We start from the raw sequence: 18,087 nt of genomic DNA, 5'->3' as shown, positions 1-18,087 counted from the left end.
ATTCTTTAATTTGCTTTGAAAGTTAAAAAAAATTGATGAAATAAAAAATAATAGGTACTCACCATAGAATTAAAATAATAAAACTTATAAAAATTATAAATGTAATAATAATATTTTATTACTATTTTTATTTTAGAAGATTTCTTTCCACTTTATAAACCCTAAAGCCTCTGAAGTCTCAACCACTACTTTTTTGTTTATGTGGGGCACTTCTGTTTTAGCCTGGGATGTTTCATGGTAAAGTACAATATCTAGAGAACAGGACCGCAGATTAGAAAAGTGGGACAACAACATTTAATTATGCTAATTAATACTTTTTTGGCCCAATTGTGGAAGCTGTGGTGACAAAAAGTGGCTTACAATACTTTGCATTGGATGAATTATATATAACTAATACGTGTTAATAAAAATATTGGATAATATGTAACACTAATTTGAATTTGTTAACTTATCTTCCATTTTTATTTAAAAAATAAAATTAAAAGTGGGATTGGCCTAGCAAAAAAAATTGTATATAACCAGTTTTTAACTAATTTGTGCTATTAAAATTAAGTACGATTTGTGTTGTAGTAAGTATCTCAACTTTTATAATATTATATCTATCAAATTATATCGTTAGCCTTAATTTTATTATTCACAAATCATGACTAACTAATAACTATACACCATAAAAGCTTTGTATAAATAAATGATACTCTTGTTATCGATTATTAAAAGATAAACATAAGAAATAATTAGTCGACCACTTAATCACAGCACAAGCTAGGCTTGTGTGTATATATATATAAATAAGTGACACAACCTGTTAACTAGAACCAAGAATAGGGTGTTTATGGATCAAATTCGATTCGTATATTTGCGTTATTTATTCGAATTCGATTTAAAAATTACGGATATAGATCTGATCCGCAAGGCTATCGAATTGGATCGAATCAAATCTGTATACTAATCGAATCGGATTGCAGATTTTGTGTAGATATTCGCATATCCGATTCGTATATCTGCGTATCCGCAAAAATAAAGAAATAAATAAATAAATATTCTTTTTATATTTTATTTCAACTAATAATTATCATATATGTTGTATTATTTTAATTTATTATTTAAAAAATGTATGTTTAATATTATTTTAAGAATAAACATATTTAAAAGAATAGAAAAAATGAATTTTATTGATAAACTTTTAAAAATATTTTTATGTTTTGCGGATATATCTGAAATCTGATATCCGATCCGCAAATATGCGGATCGGATCTAAACTTAAAAATTGTGGATATTGAATTCGATCCGATCTGATGATTTTAGTGTGGATCGGATCAAACTTTTAACTATATCCGATCCGATTTGATCTGCATTCACCCTTAACTAAGAACCAAAGAGATTAAATAAAACGTGAGAAATATTATTATAATATATAAATTGAACTGGCAAGGACATTTGGTGCGGTCTAGATTCTAGAAAGTTTAGCGACGATAATTATTTTTCTTCTCTAAAGACAATGGCTCCATGGACTTAAGCCAGGTGCACTTATTAGAGGATTATCCACAGACCCTATAGCAAGGATGACTCACCAGGTCTCTGCATTTGCTTAACAAAGTTGGTCGTTAATTTATTCAATTAGTTGAATTTGTAATGTTCCGTGAATGAGAATATTCTACCATTAAACTTTGACAACAATTATTGTCTGCTCAACCGAAAGGCCAAACACAAGAAAATAAGGTAAAAAATAATCCCTTTGCATTGGTCACTTGTGGCTTGTGAAAGATGAAGTCATGCAACCAACAATAAATTGTTGAATTCGTACATTGCTTTATTCCACTTAACTAAGATTTTAAATTCAAGCAAACTAATAATGTTCAATAAGAGTTAAGTACAATTTTAATTTTTATGGTATAAGCTGAATTTTTTTTATTTTTTACCTTTTTTTATATATATAAAATCGTCCGTAAGATTTAATTTGATTTTAAAATTATCTTTACTATAAGAGCCAAAATTGTATGGAGGTGGCGGTAGAAGCAGAAGTAAAAATAGATCATACACAACTTTTTCTTTTTTTTTTCTTTTCTTTCTCGTTCGCAGGAGTAGAAACACTCTCTTTTTCTTATTTTTTATTTTATAATTTTTTTTGTTATAAATAATTTGGTCCAAAATTTTAATATTTGAATTAAAAGGACGAATTTTTAAAACTTAATTTTAAACTTTAGTTACGATTTTATATGTAAAAAAAAGTTAGAGACAAAAAAATTTTCGACCTATATCTTAACTAAGGCGTAAGAGATCATTTAAATTAAGAAAAACATGTGTCTTTGATAGCATTGCTTATTAGTCTAACATGACATAGGTTGCGTTGGCTACGAAACCGAGTGAGGGTAGAGAAATCAATGATTTAAGGCCCATCAGTATGGTGGGAAGTATTTATAAAGTGGTATCTAAAATTCTGGTTGCAAGGCTGAGACCTCTAATGAGTGGATTAGTTGGAGATACCTAAATAGCGTTTGTGTAGAGTCGACAAATTTTGGATGGAGCATTAATCGCATATGAGACATTAGCGTGGCTTAAAAAACAAGAAAGGAAGGAGTGCTTGTAAAACTAGATTTTAGAAAGGCCTTTGACTCGGTAAAGTGGTGCTTTATTGCTCATGTCCTAGAATGGTGGATACCTGGAATGTTAGAAACAGAAACGATGTCGGTCTTAATAAATGGCTCTCTAACAAAGTCATTTGCGATTGAGAGAAGACTTAAGCAAGGTAATCCAACAATATCACCTTTCCTATTTGTGTTAGTAGCAAAAGCCTTAAATAAGATGATTCAATGAGTAGTGGGGAACAGTTGGTTCAAGAACTAGAAGTAGGTAAGAAAAAAGTGTCATTAACGTATCTCGAATTTATGGATGACAGTTTTGTTTTGCCCAGCTGATCTAGCAATTCTGATATGCTATAGGCGCATTCTACAATGTTTAGGCATGATGTCGGAGTTAGAAATTAATTTTGAGAAATCAGTTGTCATCCCGGTGAACCGTAAACTTTAGCTGGTAATCAGGTTGAGTAGCGCAATGCAATGTAGTGTAGATTCATTACCAATAACTTACTTTAGTATCCCCCAAAGAGAAAATCCAATAACTTACCTTACATATTTTGATGATATTTTATATAGATTAGTGCCGCCAAGAGTAGAAATACTTGCATGGTTCGCCTTAACAAGGAGACTAATACAAAAGATACCTTGTTGAGAAGAAAATTATATAATCAGGAGAAGGAAAATGTGCCACGTGTGATACCAAAGATGAGACAGTAAATCATTTTTTTTTTATACATCATCGTTTTTGTGAGTAAATCGTTGTGGTTGTCTGGTGCGAAATTTATAACTCACAAACTAACCGACAAGTACATCGAGTCGTACCAAGTAATACCTCAGGTGAGTGAGGGTCGATCCCCCAATGATTGATGGACTAAGCAACAATGGTTAAGTGATTTACTTAGTTAGACAAACAGAAAAGAACGTTTGGGTCTCAATTGCATCAAACAGTAAATTCAGAAAATTAATAAAGCAAGCAGTAAACAAGTTGTGAATAATATATGGAGAAAACAGTTAAGACTTCATATATATCTATTTTCTGGATTGACTTTTCTTATTAACTATTTTAATCATGGAAGATTTAATTCATAACAAACTATATATGACTAAACCCGAATTCCTTAGACCTTTTTAGTCTCCTCTAAAATTCATCAACCGCCAATTCCTTGGTCACTTAATTCCAATTAGAGGGTGAAGTTCAATTCTAGTTTATATGCCACAGAAATCCTAATTACCCAAATATAAGAGGATTATATGTCACGTATCCCATTAAATCCAGATAATAGAAATTTAGGAGAATATGTTTTCAACCTGTTGTTCAAGTAAAGAGCTTTTCCAAGTTAAACAAGAATTCAATTAGAACAAGGATCATACTTCCGTTCCACCCAAATTCATAAAATAAAGAATGAAAATAATTCTTGAAATATAAATCAGTACATGAATTAAAATAGAAAAATAATAGTATCAATCCATACAATAGACAGAGCTCCTAACCTTAACAGTGGAGATTTAGTTGCTCATGATTTAGAGAAAAAACTAGGATTCAGGTAAATTGTAAATTGCGGAATGAGGTGGAAGAGAGAAGAAGGGAGTGGCCCGAAGAGCTGATTCCTTTCCCTTTTATATCTAATCCTAATTAATGTAAAATATATTTCCTAAACTAAATAATATATTTTCCTAATTAAAAAATAAAATAAAAGTTTAAATCAAAATTAAAGGAATGATTTGCACGAGCTCTTTAGACGAGGTTGGGGACCACTGGTGTATTGAGGATCAACGCTGAATTTGAAAAACCCCAAATTCAGCGTGGAGAAGGTAGTGGCATCTTGTTTCTGTTCCTTTGAGCCCACACTGAACTTGGATTAACTCAAGTTCAGCGTGGTGACATGCGTGCTTCCTCCTTTGTAAGTGGACTCCACGCTGAACTTGAAAATTTCCAAGTTCAGCGTGGAGGAGGCAGTGATAAATTCCACGCTTTTCCTTTGAATTCATGCTGAACTTGGATTTTCCCAAGTTCAGCGTGGGATGAGAAGAAGTTCTCCCTTAGTGCGTGACTTCCACGCTGAGCTTAGAAAATCCCAAGTTCAGCGTGGACAAGGCCGAATTGCATTGTATAGAGGATTAGTTCCATGTTGAACTTGAAAAATTCTAAATTCAGCGGGGAGTGGTCGGCAATAACTTTTTGTTTTCTCCATTCTCTAGCCTTGGCTTAAACTCCACGAAATTCGTCCAAAATGCTACCTATAATAAACAGAATTGCACACAGCTCAAAGTAGCATTCATAGTGGCTAAAATGTATTAAATTTTGATTAAACTTAGCAATTCAAGTACAAATTCACAAGGAAAAGATAGACAAGATGCTCACGTATCACAACACCAAACTTGAATTGTTGCTTGTCCTCAAGCAACCAGAATTAGTACATGATTAAGATGTGAATTTGCATGAGAAGTGAGAGTTCATTTATGCTCAGGTCTATTCTTAAAATGGGGTTTATTCATTCTAATTCTGAACAGTTTTGCCACCTCACTCTCCTTTGAGTCAGAGAAATGTCAGTGTTATTCGGAATTAGAATCCAAATTATATTATGAATTTTCTAACCTTTTTACTTCGGATTAATCCTTGAACACAGCAAATTTCCTTTAATTCTATTTTTTTAGGTGCTTTGCACCTTGGGCCTAACTGTGACTTTAAATGTTTTGTCTCAAACTTCACTTGACACAAAAATACCACAAGCACTTGACTAGGGAACTCTCTTTTAGTTCAGATTCTTCTTTTAGTTATTCCCAACTAGTGGTGCTCAAAGTCTTTGGCATACTCTGTTAAATGCACTTGATCTCGACTCTTAGTGCTCTGTCTCAAGGATTACTTGACGCATACACACCACAAGCATATGGCTAGGAAAACAACTCTTTGAGCTTTTAATCATATTTGACCTTCCTACCATTGATGCTCAGAGCCTTGGACCTTACTTTTTTTTTGTTGTTTCTTTTGTTTCAAGGATTAAGTTTTTGTTTAATTCAGAGAATTCACAATAGTTCTCTAAATTTCTGTTCCTCATACATCAACATCCTTTGATTCAAATTCAAATATGTACTGTTCATGTCATTCATTCAAAATCACAAATAATACCACCATATTTAAGTAAATAAGACTACTCTTAAATATAACTCAATTTCTCATGCAATACATCATTTTTTTTCTTTTGAATTCAAGTTCAGTGAGCAATACATGAGACAATTTTTTTCTTTTTTTTTTAACTAAAAGCAAATAACTGAATGAAACTAAATTTAAGAACTGAAAGTACTAAAGATCATGCAAGCAATCAAAGCAACAGAAAACAGAAGACAACAAAATAAGAACGGAAGAGAAATAGAATGAAAGGAACTCAACCACCTCAGTTATGCTGGTGGCCATCTCATTCCTCCATGAAGAACATTCATATCCCTTTGGTGCTATTAAAATAAACAGAAAAGGCCAAAAGCGAAGCGACAACACCAAACTTAAAAGTTTGCTTATCCTCAAGCAAAGAAAAACTGAAAACAGGATATCAAAAATTCTTCTTAATTGCTCTTGTTCCTGTTCTAATCATTCTGCATGACCAAAACACATGTAAAACATGATAAATTCTAAAAAAAATTAGATAAAATAATTTAAAACCAAAACTAAAATAACTATAATGCTAAAATCAAAATAACTATAAAATTAAAACCAAAGCAACTGCAAAACCAAGGATACTAGTAGTTGGGTTGTCTCCCAATAAGCGCTTCTTTAATGTCACTAACTTAACACTTGATTGTTGAATTTTCTTCCTCTTCTTCCAATTGGTTAAAAGAAATGTCTCCAAGGGGAGAGAGGTGAAAATTAGTATCCCTGATATAAATTCCTCCTAACAAGCTTTCTTTTATTGTGGTTAGCTTGATTCACCTTGCTCGTTGGGATAGAGGTTGGATTATTTTGTGCTGACCTTCTCTTTTTCATGGTTTTTTTCTTTTGTTTCTTGGTCACAATCCCCTTTTCAGTGCTTTCCTTGGTTGCTTTCACTTCTTTAATTTCACGATTTGGGTGTTGTGTGATGGTTGGAGTGTTCCCTTCATCAAGAACTTCTTGAATTGGTGGTTCAATAAACTCACCCTCTATGCCACTCTCTGCTTCATTGGAGTGTAGATTTCCAAAATTGTTTCATCCCTTACAACCTACTTTGTTTGTGCATCTTCCTTCTTTTTTGTGCATCTTCCTCTTCTTCCATATGTGAGGGTGAATAGTTCTCTAATTCACTGGAGTATGCACTCCTTTGATTGATTTTCTCACTTTCTTTCATAGGATCTTGCATTGTATCACTTGGGAAGGAATTTGCTTGTTCCTCTTCCTGGGACTTGATAATCAACTCCACATATTTCTCTATATTTTTGACACTCGTCTTTATATCATGTATGAATTCTTTCATAAGAAACTCAAGAGATGATGGGTCTTGATATGAATAAGAAGGAGATGGTGATTCTTGATGAGAGTAAAAAGAGGATGGCTCTTTGTATGAATAGGGAGATGGTGACTCTTGATATGGGTAGAAAGATGATGGTTCTTGATATGGATAAAGAGGTGGTGATTCGTGGTATGAATATGGAGATTGTGGTTTTTGATAGTTGGAACATGGAGCACTGAAGTTTCTTTGGTTTTGACTTTGCCAACCAAAATCTGGGTAGTTCCTCCATCCACAATAATATGAATTACTCCTTGGGTGTGAGTAGTAACCCATGTGATCTCTCTTCATTATTTTTCCTTAGCACAAAACACAAAACAAAATTAAACGCACCATGTGGTAAACAGGCAAGAAAAGAAGAAAGAACATAAAGAAAAATAAAAATAAAAAAAAAAGTGAAATTAAAATAAAATATAAAAGAAAACGAAATAAAAAAAAATAAAATAAAGAAAATAAACTGAATAAAAAAATAAAACAACTAATAAGCAAAATGGAGTATAAAATTCAAATTCAATAAGTAAAATAATTAGGAAGAATAAAATAACTAAAGGAACACCAAACTTAATTTCAGAAATTAACAGAGAAAAAAAAATAAAATAAATCAAAATATATTTTTTATTAAAGACAAAAATAAAATAAAATCAACTAATGACAAAAATTAAATAAAACTAAAACTAAAAAAAAAGAAATGGAAGTTAAAAGAAAGAGAAATGTCGTAAAAGAATAAAAGAAAATAAAATAAAATAAAACAAAACAAAAAAAATTGAAATAAAAAGAAGGAATGCAAAAGGAAATTTAAACTGAGAAACCTAACGAAAGAAAAAAAACGAAAAAAAATTTAAAAAGAAAGATAAAAATAGAAATCAACGGTGGTTTTTATTTTTAAAAAATAAAAATAAAAAAGTAAACAAAAAAGGAAAAGAATGAAGAAAAAAATGGAAAATAAAAGTAAAATTAATAATACTAAAAAAACTGATTAAAGAAAAAATTATCTAATTTAAGCAATCAAACAACGAGTAGTTATTAATCACAGTCAATTTCCGGTAACGGCGTCAAAAATTTGGTGCGAAATTTATAACCCACAAACTAACCGACAAGTGCACCGGGTCGTACCAAGTAATACCTCAGGTGAGTGAGTGTCGATCTCACAAGGATTGATGGACTAAGCAACAATGGTTAAGCGATTTACTTAGTTAGACAAACAGAAAAGAGCGTGTGGGTCTCAATTGCATCAAACAGTAAATTCAGAAAATTAATAAAGCAAGCAGTAAACAAGTTGTGAATAATATATGGAGAAAACAGTTAAGACTTCATATATATCTATTTTCCGGATTGACTTTTCTTATTAACTATTTTAATCATGGAAGATTTAATTCATGGCAAACTATATATGACTAAACCCTAATTCCTTAGACCTTTTTAGTCTCCTCTAAAATTCATCAACTGCCAATTCCTTGGTCACTTAATTCCAATTAGAGGGTGAAGTTCAATTCTAGTTTATATACCACAGAAATCCTAATCATAGTTGTCAAAACCAAACCGGTAATCGAACCGATCAGGTTACTGGTTTACTGGTTTATTGGTTCAACCGATAAGTTACTGGTTCAACCAGTAAAATCGCTCTCACATAAATAAAAAATATAAAATAGTCAAAAACTTAAAATTAAAATTTGAAATACATATTTTTACTAACATTTTAAGAACAATTAAGTCAAATTCTATAAATAACTAATACAAAGATAAACATATAATTAGTTCATACTACTATATATATATATATATATTTTAAAAAGCATTCAAAACGCTAAAGAAATAGGTTAGTGCAGTGGTTGTCAACTTGGTCTTCATTCCAAGAGAGCCAAGTTTGACTCCCATTGCTTGCAATACATCTTTTCTAATTTCACAACCCGCATGCTGACGTCATCGGCACGCAAGTTGACCATTGACCGCGTTGTTGATCGGACCGGTTCGATTCTGAACCATGTCGGTTTTGACCGGTTTGATAAGTTCGTACTGATTTTGACCGGTTCATTTCCTTAAGCAGTCAGAATACTAAATCGGACCGATATAAAGTCCGGTTCACATGTATCCCCTTAAGTCCAGATAATTAGAAATTTAGGAGAATATGTTTTCAATCAGTACATGAATTAAAATAGAAAAATAATAGTATCAATCCATACAATAGACAGAGCTCTCGAAGGGCTGATTCCTTTCCCTTTTATATCTAATCCTAATTAATGTAAAATATATTTCCTAAACTAAATAATATCTTTTCCTAATTAAAAAATAAAATAAAAGTTTAAATCAAAATTAAAGGAATGATTTGCGCGAGCCCTTTAGACGAGGTTGGAGACCACTGGTGTATTGAGGATCCACGCTGAACTTGGAAAACCCCAAGTTCAGCGTGGAGAAGGCAATGGCGTCTTGTTTGTGTTCCTTTGAGCCCACGCTGAACTTGGATTAACTCAAGTTCAGCGTGGTGACATGCGTGCAAGTTCAGCGTAAAGGAGGCAGTGATAAATTCCACGCTTTACCTTTGAATTCACGCTAAACTTGGATTTTCTCAAGTTCAGTGTGGGATGAAAAGTTCTCCCTTAGTGCGTGACTTCCATGCTGAACTTGGAAAATCCCAAGTTCAGCGTGGACAAGGCTGAATTGCATTGTATGGAGGATTAGTTCCACGCTGAATTTGGAAAATTCCAAGTTCAGCGTGGAGTGGTCAGCAATAATTCTTCGTTTTCTTCATTCTCTAGTCTTGGCTTAAACTCCGCGAAATTCGTCCAAAATGCTACCTATAATAAATAGAATTGCACACAGCTCAAAGTAGTATTTATAATGGCTAAAATGTGTTAAATTTTTATTAAACTTAGCAATTTAAGTACAAATTCATAAGAAAAAGATAAAGAAGATACTCACGCATCACTATCTTTATGTTAGAAAAATGTATCGTGAGTAGGATATAATAATATGAGGTCATGGTTTGAGAGTTGGATGAATCAAGAGACTCATAAACTCAAAAAGAGGAGATGAAGTATTCATTTCTTTGCGGTTATATGGGTAGTGTGGAAGAGTCGTAATGTAAAAGTATTTGAAAATATGATAACAACATGAAATAGAGGATAGGAGCAAGTAAAAAATTATGTTGATTAATGGTGTGTTACAAAATAAAAGGCAATGACAATACTAAAGAATAGAAGACAAGATAAAAAAAGAACATGTTAGGTTTGGTGGCAATATGTAACATTCTTACCGGAAGTAAATAACTTTGTGGTAGGTAGGTACTTGACAAATAATAGTAGTGAAGTGAGGTGCTTTATGGGTAACAATTAACATAATGAAGGAAAATACTGCAGGAGAAACATTACTTAAAAGGTTACAAGTGGCAATTCAATTCTTACTGAAAGAAATTAGTGCTGTTGAGAAAGATATTACAATGGTGGTAAGCCAAAAAGATATTGTTGATTGGATATTTGGATTGAAGGAAAAGAGGAGATAAATTGAAAATCAAGATTATTAAGGAATAAAACAAAAAAATTTAAACCACTTGTTTCAAAATGTGCAGGTGATACATAAGGATGAGAGCGAATACTAAATAAGACAAGCATGAATCAAATGGCGGTAAACAACAACACTTAGTGGACATATTAGTGTCAAGAATGTGCTTTAAGAATATAATGTATTGCTTACTTCATTATTAAAGCGATGCGTCGTGGTGGTCGGGTTATGTACATTATATCATGGAGTAGGTGTTTTAGTAGTAAAATGGTGATTTATTACATAATAGCATTGAGATAAATTGCAATAGGAGAATGTATACATGTACTAGATTATTTTGACAATGATCGGGAACGTTCTCTCTAATGGCAATGCTAAATGGGAGTAATTAGTTTTTGTATGATGTCTTGTTTAACTCTTTTTGCTTAGATCGAGTGTGTAACAACCAATCTGAAAAAAAAAAAAGAAAAGTCTAATTGGATCTTCTAACTACTCGTATAAAAATATTATTAATGGTTTTTTTTCCTTCAAAAATATTTAGCTGACTCGTTTTATATTTTAGCATATTCTTTTGATGGTAAATGCTTTCATAAATATCTATTCACATGTTAAACCATCTAATAGTTTGTAATATTATTTTTACATGAAAATATTATTTTTAAGAATATCCATCTTTTTAGGGTGTTAGATGCATAATGTGAAATTTAAATTATAATATTTATTTAAACAGATGAGTAAACTAATTAGTTAACCAATCTAAATTAATTAGTCTTGTTACATTATTTTATTTGTTTATTTTGGTCAATGTTTTTTTTTTTTTCTCTTTGGTCTAGAATGTTTGTCAATTTAAAAATTTGATCTCATGGTATTTTACTACTATTTCCTTAGCAGCCAAGGTTGGTAGAATACTCCTTTAGATTGGCCCTCCGAAACGATTCAGCATTTTTCTGGCCCAGAATACTTGGGCTATGTACAATCGGTCAATAAGATCTAACAGGACCCAAGAAGAAAGAGACATATAGTAAAGATAAAAACTAAAAAGTAGTCTTCTTGACCAAAAACAATTCCAAGATACAAAGGACTAACATTTTAAAGAATGGAGACCGAAAATTTTATTAATATTTTTTTAATAATCAAGAGTATTTTAGTAAATATTTTTATTTTATTTTTATATTTATTATGAATCAAATAAGATATTAAGACATAATTTAATTTTATACATTTTATACTAAACATACTACAGAAACTTAATTCGCCACACTCAACTTTTTGTCCATTGCAATGTGGTAATCATAGCAGAAAGCGTATTAGTAATATATTAGTAATATATAAGATTGCGTTTAATTAGCACAATTGGTATGAACCTCTTAAATTATTCAGGCAATCAGGCCAATTTCAGAACCCCAAAGCAAAACAAAAAACCATATACAAAATATGAAGAATTACATCTGCTGAGAGTGTTGACAATCATCACTTACACAATAAACAAGGAACTTGTTTCGTTCGCCATGATACAAAAATACACGATACATATTTGCAAGCTATAATAGAGATTTTCTGGACCCTGCTGACATGGATGAGTAGTTTGAGGAGTCTTTAGATGTGGCTGTGGTTCCAGAAGAAGTGTAGGTGAATTTGCACATGTCCATGGGAGGTGCGAAGTACATAGGCACAGGTAACTGTGATGGAAGTGATGGCAAAGGAGCTTCAAAATTAAGCACATTTATCACTTGCTTTATAGAAGGCCTCATAGCATAATCAGGGTGACAACACCACAATCCAACGGTCATCAAGCACTCCATTTGCTTCACATCAAATTCCAAATCTAACCTCCAATCAGCGGCTTCTAGAAGCTTCCCCTGTCCATACAAGTTCCACACCCATTCTATGAGCCTCGCTTTGCCGGGCTCTTCTTTAACTTGAACCGGCCTTCGCCCGCACGCTATCTCGAGCGCCACGGCGCCAAAGCTATACACATCAGATTCCTTACTTGATTTCCCAGTGGTGACACACTCCGGGGCTAGGTACCCCATGGTGCCGGCCAAAACCGTGGTTTGAGTCCCCAGTTCATGGTCCACCAACCTTGCTAGACCGAAATCGCCGAGTTTGGCATTGAAATTGGCATCTAACATGACATTACTTGACTTAATATCCCTATGCACCACACATTGTTCCCATTCTTCATGAAGATAAACAAGTGCAGATGCCAAACCCAATGCAATCTTGTACCTTACAGCCCAAGAAAGCATGACTCCTTTTCCAAACAAATGAGAGTCAAGGCTACCGTTAGGCATGTACTCATAAACAAGAAGAAACTCACCTTTCTCATGGCACCAGCCTATGAGTTGAACCAAATTCCTGTGCCTCAGCCTGCTTATTACTCTTACTTCTGATATGTACTCCTTTTTCCCCTGTTTTGATCCTTTCGATACTCTCTTCACCGCAACTTCCATTCTTGGATTCCCTACTGCTCCTTTGTACACACCTCCAAATCCTCCTTCTCCCAGCTTTCCTTCTTCCGCGAACCCGTTCGTCGCTTGGCTTAGCTCCTTCTGAGTGAACCGCTTCGGACCGGTTCCTCTTTCGAATTCATCTTCTATAGAAGCATCGAACCCCGTATCGTCCTCGTCTTTCCTGGCTCGGTTTCTTCTCTTCCTCCAAAATACAAAACAAATAACACCTATTAAACATGCTAGAGTACCGAATCCAACACTCAAACCACTTGCCAAACCAACCTTGCTTTTCCCCGTGCTAGAGTCCAAGGTTGAATTGAATGACCAAGACAAAACGTTGTGTATTTCGATCCAATCACCGGTGGCGGCGGAGAATCCAATCCTAACAAATTCCGGCAAGAATTCCCTGAGATCAATGACATGTGAGAGACTAAAACTGCCGTTGAATGTTGGATTATCTGCATAAGTAAGGAACACGGAGAGATTCTTGGTGGTGGAGTTGTATGAAACCCAAGCATTAGCAACGGATCCATTCTTCATGTTCCTATTCCAACTCACGTTTGCAACAGATATTATAGAATTAACATTGATCCCAACATGATTAAGTTTTGGATCCCATGGATTCTCAAAGCTGTCAAACTCGACAGCGACTATTTGATTGGCAGTGGTGTTGAATGCAGATTCCCTGCTGAAGAGCCCAAGGAATCCTCCAACTGAATTGTTTGGGATGGTTGATTCAAAAGGTGCAATGTAGAATGATAATCCATCACCGAACATGTTGGGATTGATAGCTTTCATAATAAAAGAGAAATGTGTGGTGAAATCAGTGAGCTGTCTTGTTCCTTTGTCCCAAAGCTTCACCGGTTGATCAAACGAGGCGCGGCCCACGCTTTTTGTAATAGGGCCGTCGATTCTGTTCTTTGTCAACTGTAAAACTTTTTCTGACACAAATGCATCGCCCTCGAATTTAATTAGGTATAGATTTGGCATGAAATTATCCAAGTTGAATGAAACAGACTCTACAGTTTTGGTGTTAAAGAGAAAAGTCAACCAAGTGAAGATCATAAACATAGAAAACAAGGCCATTATTTGAGTTATGAAGGACACAAGAAGAAAGGCATATGTTACGTTTTGTAAGGCGAGAAGCAGAGAATAATAATGGTGGTGAAGTTTGCCAAGACAGTAGTTGGCTCAACTATATGCAACATGGAATTCAAAGATGAATAATTAAATTGCTTCAATTAGTAGTATTAAATTATGATTGTCATATGTTGAAATGTCCCTAGTACTTGATCACTAGCGACAACCCTTTCAAGGTAGTGTTTATAAACACGGAGAGTGACAGAAGCAAAGTTGGTTATTTAGCCAACTAATTATAACAATATTTCGAAGATACTCTCTCTTCAATTAGTTTTGTTTGTTCATTGGAAGATACTCTCTCTCGATTAATTTTAAATATAGCTTGACCTGATCAACAAACGTTACCGCCTGCACTTTGTTTGTGAAGACATGAGGATGAGAATATTGAATAGGACAAGCATATGTTGGCCAATCGTATACTCATGAAATTAAGAAATTAAGTAACTCAGGCAACGGGAAGATACAATTTATGAGCTCAGCAAGTCAGCATGCATGGTACGTGGTTACAAAAGAAACATCTATATGCCGATGCCGGCATCTCTCTTTATTTTTTAATTATATATTTCTCTTGGAGGATATGCCGGCAATTTCTATCCCCTTAATATTTTTTTTTCTCTAAATGTCTTCTCAACCATTTTAGTTAATCATATTGAAAAAAAAAAAGCAGTCTTAATTGTGATAACTAATGCTATATATTCATAGAGTATGTACTAGCATATGCAGTGCTTGTGAATATATTACTTAGCTTTACCTTGACAACTTTAGTATTTAATTCACTTGGAATCGTTTGGAGTTTGCATTAGAGAATGATATTTGTAGTGTCTGTGTTGAGCTCTTCATTATGCCAATAATTACCTTTCACATCTCTTAAATCGTTAACATCCTCCGAGGTTTAAATGGTTTGCCTGATGAGTTGACCCACAAAAAAAAAAAGTACCCAAAATGGTTTTTTTAAGTTGCAGCAGGTTTTTATGCAACCTTTTAAGTCTAATCTTTTAGACCTAAAAGAAAAGCAAGCGTCTCTAACGGAACCTTATACTCGTAAACTAAACAAGATATTCATATGTAGGAAATAAAAAATGCTATTTAATTTGCAAACTAAAATCAGTAATTAAAATCAACTACTAATATATTTATATATAAATATATATGTGGTTTAATTTATTTTTAATGTGTATTTATATTCTAACATATATGTTATATTGGTGTCTGACTTTGGTGTACGTAGCATAGTCGATAATAAATTAAGTGGATTTAATTCAATTTTAAAACTAATTTAAGAGATGAAAATTATCAAATTTTATTTTAGACCATGTGAGATTTTATAAATATTAATTATTACTTAGCTTCAAGAAAAAAATAATTTAATTGGACTAAAAATTTAAAAAGGTAAGTTCATATAAAAAAATAGGTAATGTTAAGGAGCTTTGTTCAGTAAATCTTATAAAATTATTTTATTTATCTTAAATTTTAAATTTTTAAATCATAAACACTTAATGTTAAATTCTAAATTATCACAAAATAAGATTTTTAAATAAACAATTAATTAATATTTATTTAAATACTATGACAACAATTTAAATCAAATGGATAAGTTAGTTTTTTAAATATAAATTTTATTTATTATTTATAAAAAATATAATATTTATTAATTTTTTTATCGTATTTTTAAATTATTTAAAAATTATTTTATTAATAACATCTTTTAATAATTTTTTTTTGTCAGCACGTGAATTTTTTGAATAGTGAATTGATAGTTAACTCTCTTATATTACCAAACTAAAAGTTAATGTTTTTTTATTTTTTTTCCTAAAAAAACGAAAGCTTAGGCGGATGTGCGAACCAATTAAGCACATAACCTAGTTACGTTGAAACTTTTTAACAAGTTGAAAAAAATCGTAAGAGAATAATAGGAATAAAAGAAGAAGCCAACATTTCTAGTTTTAATAAAAAAATAGAAAATGAATTATATTAAATTTAGATATAAGACAAATATAATAGTAAATGTTGATCATCACCTCACTATATATCATGAAGTGTTTCAATATCTTAACTATCTTCAATTCTTCACGTACCCAACTCTTTTATTTCTTTTTTATTGCAGAAATGGTTAAATGTGAAGAATTGTAAATGATGAAGAACAAGCTAATATAAGCACGCCACGTGCAATTATAACGATTCACATTACTACTTTTCAGGGCATTACAGCAATGTCATTCAATTTGATAGAAGTAGAGAAATGCCAAGTTTAATAGACTTACTTTCAACATTAAATGATAGTGAAGACATAAATAAAGACCAGAAACAATAGAGTGGGAATATTAATAACAAAAGATAGAAAAGATGATGCTTCAAAGCGCCAGCTAGTAGAAAGTTGAATTGAAAGACCAAGAAAGAATCCTGTGTACTTCAACAACTTGTCCGGTTGAACCAGAGAATCCAACCCTAACCCATTCAGGCAGCACAGTCCTCAAATCAATCACAAACGAGATACTACTCGAACTCCCGTTCACATATCTCACAGAAACGCTTAAGTTTGTGTTTACAGGCTCAAAATCAATTGTGGCAGACGCAACATTCCCCGGTTGCCATGGCGTTGTTGTTACTGAAGCAATGGAATTCACATCAATCCCAATATGAGCAGTGTTAGGGTCCCATGCATTGCTAAACGAATCAAACTCAACACCAACTATTTGATTTTTGTAAGAATCCAAAGCAGTGTCGGCGTTAAAGAGCCCTAGGTATCCGCCACTTGAATTTTTGGGCAGCTCTGATACGAATGGCGCAATGAAGAAGGCGATGCCATCACCGAAGGGTTTATAGAGGAATGGTTCCACGGTGAAGGAGAAGGTGGTGGTGAAAGCGGCGAGGTTGCCGGTGTTGGCGTCCCAGAGGCGCACGGGGGAAGAATAGGAGGCTCGGCCGGCACTGTTGCCAATGGGAGCACTGTTTACAATCTTTGTGAGAGTTAAACCGCCGTTTGAGTAATCGGCATCACCCTCGAAGACAATGTCCTTTGTGGGTGACCAAAAGTTTGGGAATGTGAATGATGCTGAATTCACATTGTGAATTAGGATAAGGAATGAAATGGTCATTATTTGAATCCATGAATTAATGTGGATAATAATGGCCATGGTTATATATGATTAATTATTCTAATTGAGTTTGTTATTGTTGTGGATTTGTGATAATAGCAATGTATTATTGAGGTATATATAAGGAGCTCTCAACTCTCAAAGCCTGCCAAAAATAAATAAATAAATAAATAAATAAAGAAAAATCAAATGTTATATGAAGAAGCCAAATGACTTGCATAGAGCACATGACGCGGTAGTTAGTGCTTAGACAAAAATGTAAAGGGTGATCAAAACAATGAGATTTTGGCAAATAACAATCACATTTAGTGGTTAGTTGGATATGAGTTTTTAGGTTTAAAAATGAGCAATTTTGGTCAAATTACATTTTATAATAAATAAATTTAAAATTTTAATTATTTTATTAATTTTTATAATTTTATTAAATTTTTAATTAAGTCTCTATTTTTTTTAATTAAATTTTTACACTAATTTTTATTTTTTTAATTAGGTCCTTCTTGAATCTTGATAGTTGTAAAAACACACTAGCCTGAAAAGGAATTATGCTCTCATCGAGTTTTGTTGTGTATGTCCAAAAATAGAGGAGGTAGAACTTGAAGATGAGATATCAAGCTTCATCCATAGTGAAGTAAGACAAGAAAAAATGTGTTGAGAGAGAATGAGAGAAATAGGAGTTGAATTTGGAGATAAACATGTAAAAAAATGCTCAATTAGTGAGTGCATTAGTTTTTTACAAGATGTTTATATAGAAGTTGTATATAATAATTCTTATATAGAAAAGGTGATTAGACCATTTTTTTTGAACTCCTAGAAAAATAATAAAGAATCTTGACAATATATATATAGTGGGTTT

General features: G+C 32.7%; 2 protein-coding genes across 2 annotated transcripts; both read right to left on the bottom strand.

The window, feature by feature from the left end:
* Nucleotides 1–11,868: 11,868 nt before the first annotated feature.
* LOC107480907 (L-type lectin-domain containing receptor kinase IX.1-like) lies at nt 11,869–14,182 on the bottom strand. The gene has a single exon (XM_016101107.3). The coding sequence runs from the start codon at nt 14,083–14,085 to the stop codon at nt 12,088–12,090; it is 1,998 nt and encodes a 665-aa protein (XP_015956593.1). The 5' UTR covers nt 14,086–14,182; the 3' UTR covers nt 11,869–12,087.
* A 2,320-nt stretch (nt 14,183–16,502) lies between these two features.
* LOC107480986 (lectin 7) lies at nt 16,503–17,234 on the bottom strand. Its single transcript, XM_016101186.3, has one exon. The coding sequence runs from the start codon at nt 17,232–17,234 to the stop codon at nt 16,503–16,505; it is 732 nt and encodes a 243-aa protein (XP_015956672.3).
* Between the last annotated feature and the right edge of the window lie 853 nt (nt 17,235–18,087).

Source organism: Arachis duranensis, chromosome 3 (genome assembly GCF_000817695.3).
Source record: "Arachis duranensis cultivar V14167 chromosome 3, aradu.V14167.gnm2.J7QH, whole genome shotgun sequence".
Taxonomy (NCBI): domain Eukaryota; kingdom Viridiplantae; phylum Streptophyta; class Magnoliopsida; order Fabales; family Fabaceae; genus Arachis; species Arachis duranensis.
This window is presented reverse-complemented; position numbering and strand designations above follow the sequence as displayed.